Source organism: Epinephelus fuscoguttatus, linkage group LG23 (genome assembly GCF_011397635.1).
Source record: "Epinephelus fuscoguttatus linkage group LG23, E.fuscoguttatus.final_Chr_v1".
Lineage (NCBI taxonomy): Eukaryota > Metazoa > Chordata > Actinopteri > Perciformes > Serranidae > Epinephelus > Epinephelus fuscoguttatus.
The window spans coordinates 17,669,977-17,689,553 of record NC_064774.1 but is presented as its reverse complement, the minus strand read 5'-3'; the positions used below and the strand labels follow the sequence as shown (position 1 = coordinate 17,689,553).

The 19,577-nt window shown below is 38.9% G+C and overlaps 1 protein-coding gene across 5 annotated transcripts in view; it reads left to right on the top strand.

Moving 5' to 3' along the window:
* The window catches only part of si:dkey-172j4.3 (diacylglycerol kinase eta), a 125,174-nt gene extending 114,901 nt beyond the window's left edge, over positions 1-10,273 (top strand). For 4 of the 5 annotated variants that reach the window (XM_049569291.1, XM_049569295.1, XM_049569294.1 and 1 more), the window contains 5 exons: positions 842-931; positions 1,786-1,899; positions 2,090-2,207; positions 3,411-3,473; positions 4,589-10,273. In XM_049569291.1, the coding sequence (XP_049425248.1) occupies positions 842-931; positions 1,786-1,899; positions 2,090-2,207; positions 3,411-3,473; positions 4,589-4,590 (387 nt within the window). In that variant the 3' untranslated portion in view covers positions 4,591-10,273. The remainder of the gene's footprint in view (positions 1-841; positions 932-1,785; positions 1,900-2,089; positions 2,208-3,410; positions 3,474-4,588) is intronic. The other variant, XM_049569292.1, reaches the window with a different exon arrangement.
* The last annotated feature ends 9,304 nt before the right edge of the window (positions 10,274-19,577 follow it).

Here is a 19,577-nt window from a genome sequence, read left to right as displayed (position 1 = left end):
AGAGTGGGCGCCACAAATGGAGGAAGGAAATTTTTTTTTTTTTTTTTTTTTTTTTTTACTGATACTATTATTTTGAAATATTAATTATAGGCCACAACAACATAACTACAGCCTACTGAATAATAGAGGGACCTTTTTTCTGGGTCCCTGCCACCCCAGTCGCCACCCTTCCCAGCTCGTTACATTTTTCCTGCTCTCTGGAGGAGATTGGAGAGTTATCCAACGTCACGTGAACCCTGAAATACGCTGTATCTTTGTCATGTCAAAACCACAAAAGCTCTCCGGTGCCCACTCAACTACCACTACACTAGTGAGAGGAGTGGATGTGGAGAGAAAGAACATGAAATCAGCAGGAGGAGAGCTTGTTATCGTTACCTCTGAGGTGAATCATAATGTTCTCATGGTGTGTTCAATGTAATCGTGTAAAATGGAGCTTAGGCTCACCTAGGGCACCAAATGTCCTAGGGCCGACACTGCCAGTACTTCCCAAACACATGCGTTTTAAGTAAAACCATTATATTAGCAAGAATGCATGTGTTTGGTAGGTACAGCACATACGACTGGATAAATGAGACTTGGGTTATACTGCTTGAGTTGTGTGAGTTTGTAAAGGGATGTTTTGATATAGTTTTGCTGTTGTTAAGTGCGACACCCTTTTACTCCAGTCCATGGAGAGCATTCTCAGTTTTTGGATTCTTCGTTCAACTTGGAGACATTCAAGAAAGGCATTGTCCTCCTGAATTCAATGTAACATGGTGTGAGTTTGACAAAGAAATGATCATTTGGGGTTGACATATTCCCCTAATGATTAAAAATCAAGTGATAAAATTTGCATTTTCAGTGTCTGAGTCGCAGCACGGCGGTGGAAATCGTCAACAGCAGTAAAGTCCTCCAGGCTGAGACCAAGATGCTGCTCGATGGAAAACTACTGGTATAACTCTTCAGTTTCATCCTTGTCTTCTCTCTGTTCTTGTCTTTGTTTGCGTCGCTTGTTCTCTTCCTCTCTCGCTGTCTGTCTCTGCTGAAGCCATTCAAGCCTTGACATCTCACATTTCAGTTTCTGCTCTCTGCGTTTGCTATTGCCTTATTTACCCTGTTAGGAAATTTACCTTTATTGACAATGGCCCTTTGTGCAGAAGAGCAAATCTAATGACAACACTACGACAAACCCCATGGCATACTTTAATTTGTATCCTATTTCATGTCCCATCTCTTGTTATCTCGTCTCTGCTTTGCTTTTTATCCTCATCAGCTTTGTTTACAACCCTTCTCACACTGAACAGATTGGGCTAAACTTTCACCGATTTGATCTCGTGTAATTCTGTGATGTTGAATGATGAACTTCAGGTGGTGATTTTTCTTCTCTAAACTTACTTGCAGTGGGAGAGATAAGATTGAATGAAACTGATGCCTCGACGCAGATGAATAAAGCAGCAAACAGGATTATTAGCATAATATGCAAATTAGGTTTAGTTAGAAAAAATTTGCAGTACGCCCCAACTGTTGGCAGATTCACAGGTTAACAGATGTTTACTGTCAACAAATCTGCGAATTTGCATAATATACGCAGGGTGTCAAAACATACATCATCTTCAGATGGTAGGAGAACAGAGCAGATGTTGGCATTTTGCATTTTTTAGATTTATAGACAGTTTTCAAACAATGCCTTCAGGCAAGCTATTGTACATTTGAATCCATCCCCGTGATCAAATATCACATTAGAACTAGGAAGTAGCAGTTTAGAAATAAACTCATTGCATTTTATTGTCTCCGCTTTCCCCGCAGTCGGAGTGTCATGAGGAAGAGGAGCTTCGGTCGACTCTGAACAGCCTCAGTGCCGAGCTCCACAAGCTGGACGACATCCACTGGATCTGTCCGCTCATGCAGTGTTCCGAGGAGGTGAGGAGGGACGCAGTCTGTGAGAAAGTCCATCTCATAATCACAGTGTGTCTAACAACCAAACGCAGTGTCATCGCTGTTGCTCATTTCTAACTAGTCGCAGTCCATCTGCCCCTTCCAACAAACAAAATGAAGAATGTCTCTTGGTGCCTTTTCTCGTGCCCAACAATGTGCGCTTCTTTTCTTTTAGGACTCAGTGAGGGGCAGCAGTAAGAGCAGCGGCAGCAGTATGAAGTTGAAGATCATACCCAAGGTGAAGAAGGAGAGGGAGAAGCTCCACAAGCAGAAGTCCAACAGCTCTCTCTCGGGTAAGAGATCGCCACAGAGCCCTGATTCAAAGTAGGGATGCCCCAGTCGTGATTTTTTCGCCACTGATACCAACTGACAATCATCTATGAGCCACATTGGACAATGAATGGACAATACAGATCGTTTCCTGTTGTATTAAAGCAGCTGGTATGGCAATATTATAGGTCAGTTTGACTGCTTTGTAGTGCACTAGGATCTCTGCCAGGTGGCAGCATAAACTAGGTGAGGCTCTGTGAATGTACAGGATGAAGTTAAGTCCTAAGAAATGTCAGTGTTGTTGGTTTCTTAGGCCCTGATCACACAGAAAGCGTTTTGCAGGTTGGAAAACACGAGACACACCGCACTACCCTTTTTTTTTTTAATTGAATACCACCAGTAAATTGTTTAATGTTGCCAGGCAACCACCCTATCACGTCCTAACCCCAACCTTCCCATGTAATCAATCCACTGTTTGTTTTTTTTCCCACAGTAATTAGTATCTAGTTCCTGAAATGTTCAGACAGAGGGTACTTGCTGTAGCTCTGGTTGAGGGTGAGAGGCTGTCAGTAAGCAGTTTGTTGGGCACAGGGAAACAGAGATCTGTGTGGATACATGAGACCCTAATAAAGAGGGTGTATCATGGGGAGTACCACCAATTGGTCCAGGAGCTTCTCCTCCATGATGGCCGTTTCCAGGCATATTTTAGGATGACTCGGGGCAGTTTGACAGCCTGCTGTCTATCGTCAGGCCGTATAGCTCTGGGTATACTGCAACCACTACCACCAGTTTCTCCTCCATTGTTTACCAACTGTAAACTTGTTGTCGTGACCACCACAGAAGGCCCGCATCTCAAAACATCCGTTTTGGCAATGGGAAAAGAGATCACGTAAAAAGAGATGACGCCCTGAGTTGAAGTCTTTTCAGCTCAAGAAGTTCAGAGGGCTCCAGCAAAAATGCCAGGCGCCAAGGGCAAATAAACACGAGGCGCGTCACAATGCAAAAACAGCGAGCAAAAAGCTTCATTCTCATTAAAAACAATTACAAAAAGCTGCCTCCAACTGCTAAAAACCTTTCTGTGTGATCAGGTCCTAAGTCGGTTCAATCAACAGAGCAATACAAAGACCATCCAAAGAACAATGAGAGAAGTATCCGCCAATAAGTCTAGAAGAACAACTAAAATACACAGTACAATCTCACTCCATCTCTTCTTTCTCGGTGCGCAGGTAGTCAGTGTGTGGACGTGGGGCATGTGGCACAGGCAGAAGGACGGCGCTTGCTGCAGGAGTGTAAGTTCAGTTGTAGTGAGGTATTAGCGTACCTATGGAGTACCTAGAAACGTAATCAAACACAAGTAGGAAAGCTGAGTAGTCACAGGTTCGGTAGTCACTGATAACACCCCCAACTCCTCCGCAGCTATCGGCAACTAGAAAACACTAATACCTATCTCCCAAACTCATCAGTCGGTAATTCAAAGCACCAGTTCCACAACATCAGATATGCAGTCATGCCACAGTTTCCATCTTAGTCCCCTTTGTCTAGAGGAAGAAACTACAGTTCATCGTAGGGATGACCCTAACAGACTGGCTAGATTGGGATTGGGTCTGATCCACATATTTGTTGACAGACTGGTAACCACTATACAGATCACAGTTCATTTCTGACTTTTCTGGTTGCCCTCGGTGTGCTAGGTGTCAAAAACTCCTCATTGTGTTCTGTAATCATGCCTCAGAGTCACGGTAAAGCACATTGAGCTCCCTTTGTCGAGATCAAGAAACTACGGTACACTTTAGGATGCTCTAAGTCAATCTGTGGGACCAGGATCAAAGAGATCAAGGTATTTGCCAATGGACTGGTAACAGCGATATAGAGCTTGGTCCTTTGTCAGTACGTTTTGTGTTCGCTGTGGTTATGCCAGCCATTTCAAGAACTCCTCGTTCTTTTTGTCTAGAAAGAGGAACTATAGTTCAGTTCCTGATCTAATTTGTTGGGTTGGGGATTAGAGCCGATCCAGGCATTCTTGACTGAGATTTTCCTGTACGGAGCCTGTTCCGTTTTCCAACCTTTTGCTTTTTTGCTTCTGGTACAACAGCTCTTGAAAACTCCTCGTTGTGTTGTGCAGTCCTGCCTCAGAGTTGCCTGTGCTGAGAGGATGTTCTGAGCTGATCTGCAGGATCAGAATTAGATCTGATCCAGGCACACAGTGACGGATTGCCTCCAGCTACAGTACACAGAATAAGAATCAGAGATGGATTGAGTTCTGTTTGCTCTGTCAGCTGCCAAACCCTATCATTGTGTTTGACAGCTTAAACCGCATCTGCAGCATCTCTATCATCTCTGTCATCTTTTTGAGTCCAGAGGTGCTCAATTTGTCATTTTCATTTCGTTTTTCTCTCTCCTGCAGGAAATTGGGATATCAAAGGCGGGGCTGGTGAGGCAGATTCCTCGGGCAATTGAAGTCCTGCGTGAGGTGCTTTACTGCTGCCCCCCTGTTACCCTGACAACCAGGGGTGAGGAGCACCCCTCCTGTCCTCCTCCCCTCTAACCGCGATACCCAGTGGCCTGTGAGAGGTGTGAGGAAGAAAAGGAAAACCATCTTCCCAACTTTTACGCTATTTCCTCCCTGCTTCTTTATCCTTCATTTTGCAGGGAGGGAGTTTTGTTTCTTCTTCTTCGTCGTCTTTTACGTTCTTGAAGGGGCCTGGCTTTGCATCGCATTGCTTCACCATTGGCATTTTGCTTCTGGTCCTGTTTACGTGCTTGAGTTTGGAAGTTCGCCTTGGCCAGCAGCGAGTCAAACAAAGGAGAAAGGGAGGCGTGGAACGAAAGCGTTCTCGCAGAATTTTTTTTTTTTTTTTTTTTGACAAAGAAATGTGTTTACATGGTGCTCTCCTTGCATGTTGAGTGCAGCCATCTTATTTTATATCTATCATAAGTTGTTACAATCTTAATTATTTTCTCTCTATCTTGAATAATTTCCGAACTTATGAACAGCCTTTAGACTTTGATTTTTCTCGCGACTGTCGAAGAATATTTATTTCTTGTTGCTACTGCCATGAGAACTCAAACGGCAACAAAATGAACAAACTGAAACATCTCAACCTTATCGTCTACTGAACCGGGGAATATCTTAAATGTTGCAAAAAATGTACTGAGGAATGTACTTGTGTGGACTTGTATTAACCTGTGAATAATGTTAAATGATAAATCATATAAGGTTTCACAAAGGTTCTACTGTTGTGGTTCTAAAGTGGTTCTTAATAGGTCTTTTTCTGACTTGTGTGAATTGAGACTTTGCTTTACGATGAGTCATTTCATCTGGAATTCAGCCTTTTGAGAAGATCTGACTGTGCGGTACGTCACTCAGTTATTATCAAGGTCTAAAATGTGACTCATGCGGGATAAAAAAAACTCATCCCACTGGGTTGAAGAACCATTTTGAGGTACAGTACCAGATGAAATGGCTCACAAGATTATTTTTTTTGGCAGTGTATGGTGAAGGTGTTTACAGAAGGAGGAAGCATCAAGGACACATTAACAAAACATAACAGCTACTCAGTATATTACTCCTACTTTGCCATACTCCTGATTGTATTTGTAATATAGGAATAAGAGTCAGTGGATATTTGATTTTGCCTTGTCTGTGGTTAAAAGCTATTATTATTATTATTATCATTATTATCATTACAAATATATTATCTATTTTTTGTACATCTTATTTTCCCAATAGTAATCTGTGAAGATGTCCTGGCTTTGCTGCTTCCCCCTTTGACGAACTCCTCGGCCACTGTGCATATAATCAAAGCCAATTAATGCTGTTCTGTGTGTCCCTGCATGCATACTTAGCCTTCCTTCGCCTCACAGTGTTGGGCTGAAGTTGCCTCAAAATAGTAAGTTTTAGCTTGTCGGTTCCGACTAACAGCGTTTATTTTTGTTTTAACCTGCTTGATGCACCAGATGGTCTTGAGTTTTACTTCGAATTAACACTTACTTTGCAAAAAAATGTCTGTCCATACTTTGCTGTGTTGTCCAAATTTTAAGAGAGTGTTTTGTTTTCCACCCACAGGGTTCTCCAAGCAGGTTATAACAAACACCAAGTTTTCATGTATCTAATTATTATTATTATTATTTGATCAAGCCACAGCCAAAGCGGGTATGTGAAGTTTGGGCACATGTGGCTTGCGGTTTAGAGATTGCTAAAGTATTGATGTTTACGAGTTTTAGAGGCAACTTCTACCCAGGTTTTATGGTAATGTTCTTGAAAAGAATGGTCAGTTATTTTGGGAAATTCACTTATTTTCTATGTTACCACAAGATTGACAAGAAGATTTATATTTGTTTATCTCTGTACAATCAGTAAAGAGATAGAAAAAGAAAACTCAGATGTGCTAGCTAGCTAGCTGAAAGAACTGGTCATTCTCCGTCAAAAGTGAAAAACGCCTTTTGGGAAGTCTGCCTATATATTGTATTACCGCAAGACAGACAAGGAGATTCATATTTATTTATCTCTGTACACTCAGTAAAGACGTTCTAGCTAGCTAGCTAGCTAGCTAGCTGAAAGAATTGGTCATTCTCCGTCAAAAGTAAAATATGCCTTTTGGGAAATCTGCTTATTTTCTATGTTACCACAAGATAGACAAGAACATTCATATGTTTTTTCATCTCTTGACTCAACGAAGAGATAAAGAAAGCTCCCAGACGTGTTTAGCTTAGGAAACAAAAATGTGAAAAGTGAAGGTGCTGCAAAATAGTCAAGAAGATTCATATATGTTTTTAATTTTTGTACAATCAGTTAAGAGATGGGGAAAGTTCTTAGATACACTTAGCTTAGCACACAAAAACCTGACAGAATTCGACTATCTCTGTTAAAAGTAAAAAATGTCTTTTTGGAAGTTTTCTTATTTGCTATGTTATGGAAAGATAGGCAAGAAGATTAATGTTTTTTTTTTAAATCTCTATGCACTCAGTAAAGAGATAAAAACTATAAGCTTCCAGACGTGCTTAGCTTAGCAAACAGAAACCTGAAGGAATTGAACATTCTTCGTCAACATAAGAACTTCCAAAATGTACATGTATCTTATTAGCTAGCAAATAAGTTACCAAGATATCTCAGAGTCAGCATGGGTCTTATTGTGTTAAAACCTTTATGTATTCATCTTTGAAGCTAGTAACTCCTAGCTATTCCTGTCCTAGCAACAGCTAGGCGATACTGTATGCAGTCAAGAAAGCTCCAATGTGTAAGCCAGTCGCTTGTTAAACAGCATGTTATTTTAGTAAAGGTGTTAAATACGCACATGTATTAGATAAAACAACTTTGTCCATGTTGGCGCTTTGATAGCACTATGCTAGCTGGTTTCCCTGCTTTCAGCGCTTCGTCATAAGCTAGGCTAAACCGTGGATGTATGAAGAGACCTGGATGCAGCGTTCGAGGCAGGGCCCAGGTCATTCCTATGAATGTTGCTCAGGGCCGCATGGAGCCAAAAACATTTAACTGCCACGTATAAAATTACTCAGCTGATCGTCACTGCCTTCGTATCATTTAGCCCGTAGAGCAGGCACATAGGGACTCCCATCGGCCAAGCTGGCTGCTCCGGTTTAGCGCTGTGCTAGCTTGAATTGAGATAAAATTATTTATCGTGCAGCTTTTTGAGACTTTCAAAATGTTAGCGAACCAAATGGATCAGTTTCTGACAATAAAACAAGTCCTTTTTCAGGGGCTGTGACGCATGACACAGACATCTCTTTTACAATGTTACTCTATGGACAAAAATCTTAGGTGGCCAAGTGGCATCACACGAAGAACTCAGAAACTGTAATTGTTGGTTTTAGTCCAGGCTCCCAGGAAGCCAATTTTTGTAGTGACCAAACATTTGAATTGTATCCGTCCAGTGATGCCCTGTGGCCCAAAAAGATTTTTTCCATAGATATCATGGTGAAATAGACGTCTATAATCTATTGATAACATTTTTTTGAGTGTCACAACCATCTCCAATGACTTGTTTTAGTATCAGAATTTGAGCCATTTGGTCCGATACCATTTTGAAAGTTTAGAGGAGCTGCACAGTTTATCACTTTATCCTCATTCTAGTTAGTGGAGCGCTAAACAGGAAGTAGCTGGCTCGGCTGGCAGAAGTCAATGGTGCGCTTGCTCTATGGGGAGCAGTGCTGATCATCAAAGTAGTTTTATACATGGTAGTTGAACGTTTATGGCTTTATGCACCACTGAGCAACTTTCATAGGAATGAATTAGACCCCGCCTCCCACCCCAACACGTATCCAGTTCTCCTTATACATCCATGAGGCTAACTCTTTACTGAATGGACAGAGATTGATTTTTCATAGTTTGTCCATGTATGGCAGCAACAATTTGAATTTCTTAAAATGTCTGAGTGTCACTTTAAAGGTTTTAATTAACAAGATGTAATGAAGTAATGTTCACTAGTCAGGATATAATATGAGTGAAATACCAGCTACAAATGTCCCATAGGCAGAGTTAGCCACATCATGTAAAGATACTTTGAAGAGCCACAGAAAAGTATTTATTTTAATGGTACACAACTAAGGGACAAAATATCAACGTTAAGATCACATCTGATCAAGATGAACATTTTTCATGCTTTGATCAAGGCTGTAAGCTGGTAAAGGAGCATGTTTGTGCTTTTCACGTTAATGTAAAGGGTTAGCTCTTTTTTTATTTTCCAGTTATTAACAGTTTTATCAAACTAACCCAAATTAACTCTTGATAGGGCAGAGTAACTGTGAGGCGTTGTAGATGTTCAGCTCTGGTAGGATTGTGCTACTGTATCCATAGTGTGCCAGCTATATGCTCTACACCTTAGAGGCTTTAGTGGTGTCGTGCCAAGTTTGTACTGAGTTCAGTGGGTTATGAGATATACGAGGTGCGTGTGCGTGAGTGCGTGCGTGAGCTTCAGACGCGGAAGTTGTTGTATGTCGTACATTTCAAAGTTTACTGTATCTTGCCTTGCACTTTACAAAGAAGCAAACTTAATGGGGAAAAAAGACATTTGTGTGCATGTGCGCGTGCGTGTTTAAGATTTCGAGTGTTTACGAGTGTTTTTTTTAAATTGATTTGAAGACGAAAAATCTTTTATTTATGATAGATGTATACGGACAAAAGTGTGTTGATAAAATGTAATATATCTAACCAAACATAAAAGAATGATAAATATAAAGATGTATACACCAATGTTTATTACATCAGTGGTTGTACGTTACACCCACAGCAGCTTGAGATCTCCCATCTAACGCCAGTGTTACTACATGTGATTATGTGTCATTCCACTGCCACAGCAACGCCATTGAAATCATCTTTCCAATGTTACGCCAATTGGTATTGAAATAGTATTCTAAAAATCCAATAGATATTAAGGTTATTCTACCTTTAAGCCAAAGTTGTTGGAGTTCTCTGGTGTTGTTACAGACTACTGATGAATTGTTTACACAAAATAGAGTTGTCATATTCAGATTATGTTTTGCCGACATTTGGGCGAAGTCTTGTGTATAATTTTGAAATTATAACATCTACTGAGAGTCTACCGTCTGCTTTAATTAGCATTTTTTGTGCTGAAAACAAACAAACATGTCTACAGTTTGGGTAACACACATTTGTGGAAGCCAATTTAGGGATTAAAAAAAATAATTGCCTGTGTTTAACGGTCTTTTAACCAAGGATTTCATAGTTTGTCTTTTAAAAGCATCATTTTTTTTGGGTTGTTCTTTCTGCGACTGTCTTTTTTTTTTTTTCCATACAGCAAAAATGTCATTTTTGACTGAAACTCTTCCGAGGAGTTACATGGAGCTGAGACACTGAAATGAACCCGCAGATTTCAAACACCTCACCATGTTTGTGCAACAGTATTTCATAGACAACATTTGTGAACGCACCCCCCTGATCTGAACAGCCTATATATTGATATATTGAGACTGTGTGCGCAATGCTGGAAGCCAGACTAGATGTTGCACGACCTTGTACGTTGCGAGGTGTTTTATTGTGTTTTTGTGTGCAGTGTGTAACAAAGACAAAGTCAGCGCAACCCTTTGGAGATTAAATGAATTATTGAAGTGTGAAGCTGGTGTCCGGTGCTGTTAATGTGTGTGATATGTTGTTGATTTAGCACACATTTAAAGGTCCAGTGTGTAGGATTTAGGGGGATACATTGGCAGAAATATAATATACAGTGCTTAGAAAAATGAAGGAAACACTTCAATCACACATCAGATCATGAACAAATTAAGTTGAAAATCTCTACTGATGTACATTGTATAATTTGCTATGACATGGAGGTCTGTGAGATCCTCCAAGGATATGCCTCCCCAGACCATCACTGACCCACCTCCAAACCGGTCATGCTGGATGATGTTACAGGCAGCATAACATTCACCACAATGTCTCCAACTCTTCACGCCTGTCACATGTGCTCAGTGTGAAGCTGCTCTCATCTGTGAAGAGAACGGGGCACCAGTGGCAGACCTGTCAGTTCTGGGGTTCTCTGGTGAATGCCAGTCAAGCTGCACGGTGCTGGGCTGTGAGCACAGGTCCCACTAGAGGACGTCGGGCCCCTCATGTCACCCTCATGGAGTCTGTTTCTGACAGTTTGGTCAGAAACATGCACACTGTAGCCTGCTGGAGGTCTGGCAGTGCTCCTCCTGTTCCTCCTCACACAAGGAGCAGATACCGGTCCTGCTGCTGGGGTGATACCCTTCTATGGTTCTGTCCAGCTCTCCTCCATGCTCTTGAGACTGTGCTGGGAGACACAGCAAACGTCCTTTTAACCGCATGTATGGATGTGCCATCCTGGAGGAGCTGCACTACCTGTGCAACCTGATTGGGCTGCAGGTACCACCTCATGCTACCAGTAGTGACAAGGACACAAAACTAGAGAAGAGTCAGTCAGGAAGGATGAGGAGAGAGCAACTGTCTGTGGCCACCACATGTAAAATCATTCCCTTTTTGGGGGTTGTCTTGCTTTTGCCTCTCCATTGCACCTGTTGTCACTTTGATTTGCACCAAAGCAGCTGAAACTGATTCACAATCACCTGTGCTTCATAAATAGACAGATTAAAATCCCTCAAGTTTAACTTTTGACTTTGTATTACACTGTGACGATTCAGTGTTCCCTTAATTTTTTTGAGCAGTGTATAAGTAGTATGTTTCCTCTGATTGTTTCTGACCTGAAAATAAGAATTGTTGTGTTCTTCTTGTCATGTGACATCTGAATACAAATTACAGTATTGATATAACTGAGTGAACTACAAGGCAGAAATAAATAATACAAGTGGTAATTCAGGACTTAAGGTATAGAGAGAGTCATTAAGACATGGGGCCTTTCCATTTTTACAGCATTTATTTCTGTATAGAATGATCTCATTTAGGAATGCAGGCAATATTGAGCTCGTTTTTAAAAATGACATTTGTGAAAAAAATCTTCTGCCAAAATATTTGCATTATTAATCCCAAACATTGCTTTGTTGGCACACTTTGTTGGTTACATTTTTATAATTAAGAATCATAATATTTTGATTGTTATAAGTCAATTAAACTGTATTGGAAAAAAAGTGTTGACTGTATAAATAAAATATACAAATAAAATGAATGTATAATATAATAAAATATAAATGAACGAAATAAAATAACATAAAATAAAATAAAATAAATAAATAAATAAATAAATAAAATAAAATTTGAGCTACATGGGGAGCGGTTCTTCGATTCTACAGTAGCCCAGAACGGACAAACCACACACCTGCTCCAAATAGAGTCATTAGCGGTTAAGTAGCCCAACTACAGTGAGCAGCGGCGGAGTTACACTGGACTGTAACGTAAAACTCTTTTATTCGGTGTTTTCAGCGGTTTAAATCACCTGGAATGTTCCAATTGGAGAGAGAGAGACTTTCGCGGATAATTCGTCTCCTTCCTGAACATCTGGTTTCTATGTAATCGGAGAATAAACGTGACTTCACATCAGCAGGTGTTGGACGAGCCCCCGCAGCGACATGCCAAACTGCATCGGCAATACACGGATTTATAAAGTGAAATTACGTTTTTCGGTCATTTACCAGACTAAATCTACATGTTTGTTAGTTGTGGAACAGAAGAGGCCTCTGTGGATAATTCGGCTCATGGTACAAACCACCTGAACGTCTGGAAACAAAAAGGTGAGCAGACATTTAACCTATGAGAGTAAAAGGGGGAGCACTCATGAGCATGTTGTGGGCGAGCCGCCTGTCTCCGAGGTGCTTCGGAGAAACACTGATTTGTAACGTGAAACTGCTTTAATCATAGTTTTAAGGGTTATAATCGCCTGGTCTGTTTGTTTATGAGAGGAAGAGACCTCTGTGGATAATTCGGCTCAAGTTTTAGCTATTTGCAATCTACAATTCACCGCTAGATGCCACCAAAGTCCCCTAAATCCCATAACTTCACCTTTAATCCTGAAAGGTCACAGTACACTTCCGTTTGACGAAAGCAACACCCCCGAGGCAAGCATGGCGGTAAACGGGAAGCGAAGCATATATTTGTAGGATGGAAGGTGCAGAGAGATGTAAACTCTTTACAATGCTTTAAATGAACTAGGTGGCCCAACATGTCATCCATCCATATCTCAAGGCAAAGGTGTTTCTTAATTAACGTTAGGCTCTTTAATCTTCCTTAAAGAGGGTTTTGTTGTTGATGTTTGTAGTCTTGATGTGATGTATGGTAGAACTGCACTCTTGGATACTTCACATACTGAGGCATTCAGGTGCTGCAGTGGTGGAACTATTAAGATCCTGAAGTAAAAGTACTAATATCACAGTGTGCAAATACTTCACTACAAGTAAAAGTCCTACATATAAAACCCTACTTTTAAATTAAAGTAAAAGCATGTAGATTTTCTTGAAAGATCAAAAGCAGGGGTGTAAATATAGACAGTACAGAAAACACACGTTAAAACTGGCTAGAGACAATTTCAAACACAAGTACACAAATCAGCTTCACTATAACTCGCAGCATTCACAGACAAACACTTGTCTTTATCTGGACACATTTTCCCCACAAATACAACATGCTACTGTTATTAGCACAAGCTTATGGCATTTTACATTGTATAAATTAGCCTAGCAGCTAGCAGACTTTTCCTCTACTCATATGAAGCCAGGGACAACAGCAACATTTAACAAAGGTAACGTCACAAAATTTGGCTCCGTTACAACTCACAGGGTTCACTGACAAAACAACTGTCTTATACTAAACATGTTTTCCAAACAAATGTAACATGCTAACGTTATTAGCACAAGCCTATGGCATTTTACATTGTATAAATTAGCCTAGGGATTAGCTGAGATTTCCTCTGCTCATATGAAGCCAGGATAAATCACACACAAGACTTAAAATACTATTTTTGTGGAGGTTTTATTGTCTTCACAATTTATTGTTTCTTATCTGTGAAATTAAAGTAAATAAAAACTTTGTTTCCACTGAGGGAAATGGTTTCAGCTAGCAAAAATAGACAGGAGGTCTGCGTTGCCGCGACATGTTAATTTCTGGGGAGGTGCACGTCAGGCTACAGCGTAGGGTACAGCATCAATTCATTGCAGAAGTATAAATCCCGCTTGACTCAACTTGCCACCTCAGAAATACATCAGTGTTAAAAGAAGAACACACATTGAAATACAAATGCTGTTATTTGCTATATACACACTTTGAGAAGGTAAATCCACCTCCGTCAGTATGTCTTTTGTTCGGTTGTGAAATAGTAGAAATTCAAAAATCCTTCTAATGTATGATTTCTTTATTTGGTATTTTAGTCATATACAGATTTGCAGTGATGATCGGTAATATGTATGTTGATGTTGTCCAACATCAAGTGTATTTGATCAGGTGTTGATACTATAAAATTTACGGTAGCTGTTTTGACGCAAAATCTGGCACAAGGACATGTCAACTAGGGCTCATCCTAACTACTGTACAAAAGTAAAAGCAGTCATTGTGCAGTAAATTGTTCCCTGTCAAGGTTTTTCTATAAAGCATGGTGTTTTTTGGATAAATATTACTCAGGGTTCCTATGGTCATGAAAAACCTCTTGGTCATGTTTTCCAGGCCTGGTGAAGTCATAGAATTAATAGAAATCATAGAAAGTTTTGGAAAAGTCTTGGAATTTTGATGTGTAATGAAACTGTTGCAGTAATCTTCCGTGGATGATCGTTGGCGTAATGTTACATAATGGCAAATTAATTTTTTGTAGCAGTTGACGTCAACGTAAAATACGTCAATGTGTACGTTTTCTTTAACATCTCCTATGTTTCTACACTACATCTTGCTTTTGTGTTTCATCTCTGTCTTCATGTATGCCAGCTAGCTGACGATAGGTTTGAGCAGAGTTTGAATCCAATATGTTTGAAAAACGCAGGGCAAGTGTGGCAAGAAAAAAAATGGTATGATATGGGTCCTTTAAAAGTCATGGAAAAGTTTTGACATTTTGTCCATGAAAATGTGAGGGAACCCTGATTACTGCTGCATTACTATGTTGCATTTACTGCCGCTGTAGATGTTAAAGGTTAAAAAGGTGTAAGGGTCAAGAGTCAACTTTTCATGGCGTCAGCTCTGCCCTCAGTTTGTGACGATGCATTTTCGGGCTGATCCAAGACGGGTTTTTTAAGAGTTTGTTTAGCCTAAAAAAATCAGAGAATTTACTCAACCTGTAAAGTAACACTTCATCCTTCATTTTATCACAGGATATGAAAAATTGTAATCTGAAAAGTGGCCAGTAACTAAAGCTGTTAGGCAAATGTAGTGGAGTAAAATGTGTGGTAAAGTAAAAGTATGAAGTAGCAGAATATGGAATTTTGAAGTACTTGTACTTAACTTAAGTACAATACCTGAGTAAATGTATCTAGTTACATTCCACCCCTGTTTATCAGTTGTACAGAAAAAAATGAAGAACTCCTGTTGACTCCTGACGAATGTAAAAGCACTTCATTTAAAGTATACTGAGGTTTTAAGACTACAGGCTCAGTCTTTGGTTATCAGACAGAATTAACAGTGCTTATTTAAAACCCTTACGCTACATACTGGATCCTCTGTAAGTCTTTATTTGCCTGTAGTAAAGCAGGTTGGTGAGTAATACAGTGTAGGTTGTGTTTGCAAATAAACAATAGGCTTACATTAATGAAACCATGTGTGGAAATATAATTTCAGCATGACTCAGAAGATAGAGGCTAAAGTTTTTGTTTACAGCCGCAGCCTATAATACCGATGGATAATCAGATGACTCATTAGGCTTTTAAATGTATCATTAATCTTGATTTTTTTTTTCTTCTGCTTGAAATGCGGGGGCTGAGTGATGGATAACAATTGAGCATCCAGCAATTTATCTGTGTCTGTTTTTGTACATTTTTGACATAAAAAAAGACTGAAATGCAGACAGAGGAATGTTTATTTTACCTCCATGCAAGCCATAGCTGCAGCCAGAGGCATTACGTTTTCAGGTTGTCTGTCCACCGTCCGTTGTCGGCCGTGTGTATGTCCCATCTAGGTGAACACGATACCTAAAAAGATGTCTCAAGGGAATTTTTTTTTTCAAATTTGGCACAAATGTCCTCGTGGACTCAACGTTAAACTTTTTGGTGGTCATAGGTGAAAGATCACTGTAACCTTATCTGTTTCATTCTCGACAAGGCAATATTTCAAGAAAACCTTGAGTTGGGAATTTCTTCAAATTTGGCACAAAGGTTGATTTGGACTCGAGAAAGAACTGATTAGATTTTGGTGGTCAAAGGTTAAGGTCACTGTGACCTTGCATCCATCTCATTCTCGTGAATGCAGTATCTCAAGAAGAGCTTGAGTTAATTTCCTCAAATTTGGCACAAATGTCCACTTGGACTACAAAATGAATTCATTAGTTTTTTGGTGGTCATAGGTCAAAGGTCAAGGTCAGTGTGACCTTGTCTCATCCTTGTGGACATGATCTCTCCAGAACGCCTTGAGGGAATTTTTATAAATTTGGCACAAAAGATTGACTTGGACTTGGGGATAGACTGATTAGATTTTGGTGTTCAAAGGTCAAGGTCACTGTGACCTTGCATCTATTTCATTCTCGTGAATGCAGTATCTTAACAACAGCTTGAGGGAACTTCTTCAAATTTGGCACAGACATTTACTTGGACTCAGTGATGAACAGATTCAAATTTGGTGGTCAAAGGTCAAGGTCACTGTGACCATATTTGTCTAATTTGTGTTCAGCATCCATGTTTTCACAGACATGAATGTAAACTGTAAGAGGTTGACGTTGCATCCAGTTGAGCACATTCACATTTTAATATGACAAAACCCATAGTTTCAAGCATTATTTATAATTAAATAAAAAGAATCCACTGTGTTTGTCAACTAAGTTAAATTTGCCTTAACAAAGTTAAATTTGCCTCTGAAGTTAAAGTGTTGGCAACGTGCTACATTTTATTTGGATTTTTTAGCTACAAAACAGAGCTGGAATCTAATGGTTTCAGAAATAAACATTTGATTTGCTGCATAACAAAAATCTATTTCAATTAAAGTTTTTCCACACAGTAATGCAAATTAGACCCAATCTTCACCATGTTTTTGGGAGGAGATACACAAGATCTGACATGTCTTTGTATCTTTCCTCCTCCTCCTCCTGTTTTCTCTGCATCTTGCTCTCTTCCTCTCTTCCATTGTCTTCTTCCTCCTCCCCCTCCTCCTTTCTTTTTAGGTTTTGCATGTCTTCTTCCAGTCATCCCTGTTCCTGTCTTGCTGTTTTTTAGGAGGGTGATCTGCATTTTAAATGGGACCATGACCGAGTTTTCCTTGACATTGATTGTTCATAGTGCAATTAATTGCAAATTAATCATACATTTTTTTATCTGTTATAAAAGTACCATAAAGGGATTTTTTTCAAATTTCTAATACTCTTATCAACATGGCAGTAGACAAACATTTTTCTGTTGTGCAAATGTATTTATAGCATGTCATTCAAAACTGCATAAAAAAAGTCATAGTATAGCATGTCGTTCAAAATTGCATAAAAAGGTCATAGTATAGCATGTCGTTCAAAACGGCATTAAAAATTCATGATAGCATGTCGTTCAAAATTGCATAAAAAAAGTCATACTACAGCATGTCGTTCAAAATTGCATAAAAAGGTCATAGTATAGCATGTCGTTCAAAACTTCATAAAAAAGTCGTACTATAGCATGTCGTTCAAAACGGCATAAAAATTCATGATAGCATGTCGTTCAAAATTGCATAAAAAAAGTCATACTACAGCATGTCGTTCAAAATTGCATAAAAAGGTCATAGTATAGCATGTCGTTCAAAACTTCATAAAAAAGTCGTACTATAGCACGTCGTTCAAAATTGCATAAAAAGGTCATAGTATAGCATGTCGTTCAAAATTGCATAAAAAGGTCATAGTATAGCATGTCATTCAAAATTGCATAAAAAAGTCATAGTATAGCATGTCGTTCAAAACGGCATTAAAAATTCATGATAGCATGTCGTTCAAAATTGCATAAAAAAAGTCATACTACAGCATGTCATTCAAAATTGCATAAAAAGGTCATAGTATAGCATGTCGTTCAAAACTTCATAAAAAAGTCGTACTATAGCATGTCGTTCAAAATTGCATAAAAAGGTCATAGTATAGCATGTCGTTCAAAATTGCATAAAAAAGTCGTACTATAGCATGTCGTTCAAAATTGCATAAAAAAGTCATAGTATAGCATGTCGTTCAAAACGGCATAAAAAATTCATGATAGCATGTCGTTCAAAATTGCATAAAAAAAGTCATAGTATAGCATGTCGTTCAAAACGGCATAAAAAATTCATGATAGCATGTCGTTCAAAATTGCATAAAAAGGTCATAGTATAGCATGTCGTTCAGTCTTTGTATCTTTCCTCCTCCTCCTCCTGTTTTCTCTGCATCTTGCTCTCTTCCTCTCTTCCATTGTCTTCTTCCTCCTCCCCCTCCTCCTTTCTTTTTAGGTTTTGCATGTCTTCTTCCAGTCATCCCTGTTCCTGTCTTGCTGTTTTTTAGGAGGGTGATCTGCATTTTAAATGGGACCATGACCGAGTTTTCCTTGACATTGATTGTTCATAGTGCAATTAATTGCAAATTAATCATACATTTTTATCTGTTATAAAAGTACCATAAAGGGATTTTTTCAAATTTCTAATACTCTTATCAACATGGCAGTAGACAAACATTTTTCTGTTGTGCAAATGTATTTATAGCATGTCATTCAAAACTGCATAAAAAAAGTCATAGTATAGCATGTCGTTCAAAATTGCATAAAAAGGTCATAGTATAGCATGTCGTTCAAAATTGCATAAAAAAGTCATAGTATAGCATGTCGTTCAAAATTGCATAAAAAAAGTCATACTACAGCATGTCATTCAAAATTGCATAAAAAGGTCATAGTATAGCATGTCGTTCAAAACTTCATAAAAAAGTCGTACTATAGCATGTCGTTCAAAATTGCATAAAAAAGTCATAGTATAGCATGTCGTTCAAAACGGCATTAAAAATTCATGATAGCATGTCGTTCAAAATTGCATAAAAAAAGTCATACTACAGCATGTCATTCAAAATTGCATAAAAAGGTCATAGTATAGCATGTCGTTCAAAACTTCATAAAAAAGTCGTACTATAGCATGTCGTTCAAAATTGCATAAAAAAGTCATAGTATAGCATGTCGTTCAAAACGGCATTAAAAAGGTCATAGTATAGCATGTCGTTCAAAACTTCATAAAAAAGTCGTACTATAGCATGTCGTTCAAAACGGCATAAAAAATTCATGATAGCATGTCGTTCAAAATTGCATAAAAAAAGTCATACTACAGCATGTCGTTCAAAATTGCATAAAAAGGTCATAGTATAGCATGTCGTTCAAAACTTCATAAAAAAGTCGTACTATAGCATGTCGTTGAAAATTGCATAAAAAAAGTCATACTACAGCATGTCGTTCAAAATTGCATAAAAAGGTCATAGTATAGCATGTCGTTCAAAACTTCATAAAAAAGTCGTACTATAGCATGTCGTTCAAAACGGCATAAAAAATTCATGATAGCATGTCGTTCAAAATTGCATAAAAAAAGTCATACTACAGCATGTCGTTCAAAATTGCATAAAAAGGTCATAGTATAGCATGTCGTTCAAAACTTCATAAAAAAGTCGTACTATAGCATGTCGTTCAAAATTGCATAAAAAGGTCATAGTATAGCATGTCGTTCAAAATTGCATAAAAAGGTCATAGTATAGCATGTCGTTCAAAATTGCATAAAAAAGTCATAGTATAGCATGTCTTTATAAACGGCATTAAAAATTCATGATAGCATGTCGTTCAAAATTGCATAAAAAAAGTCATACTACAGCATGTCA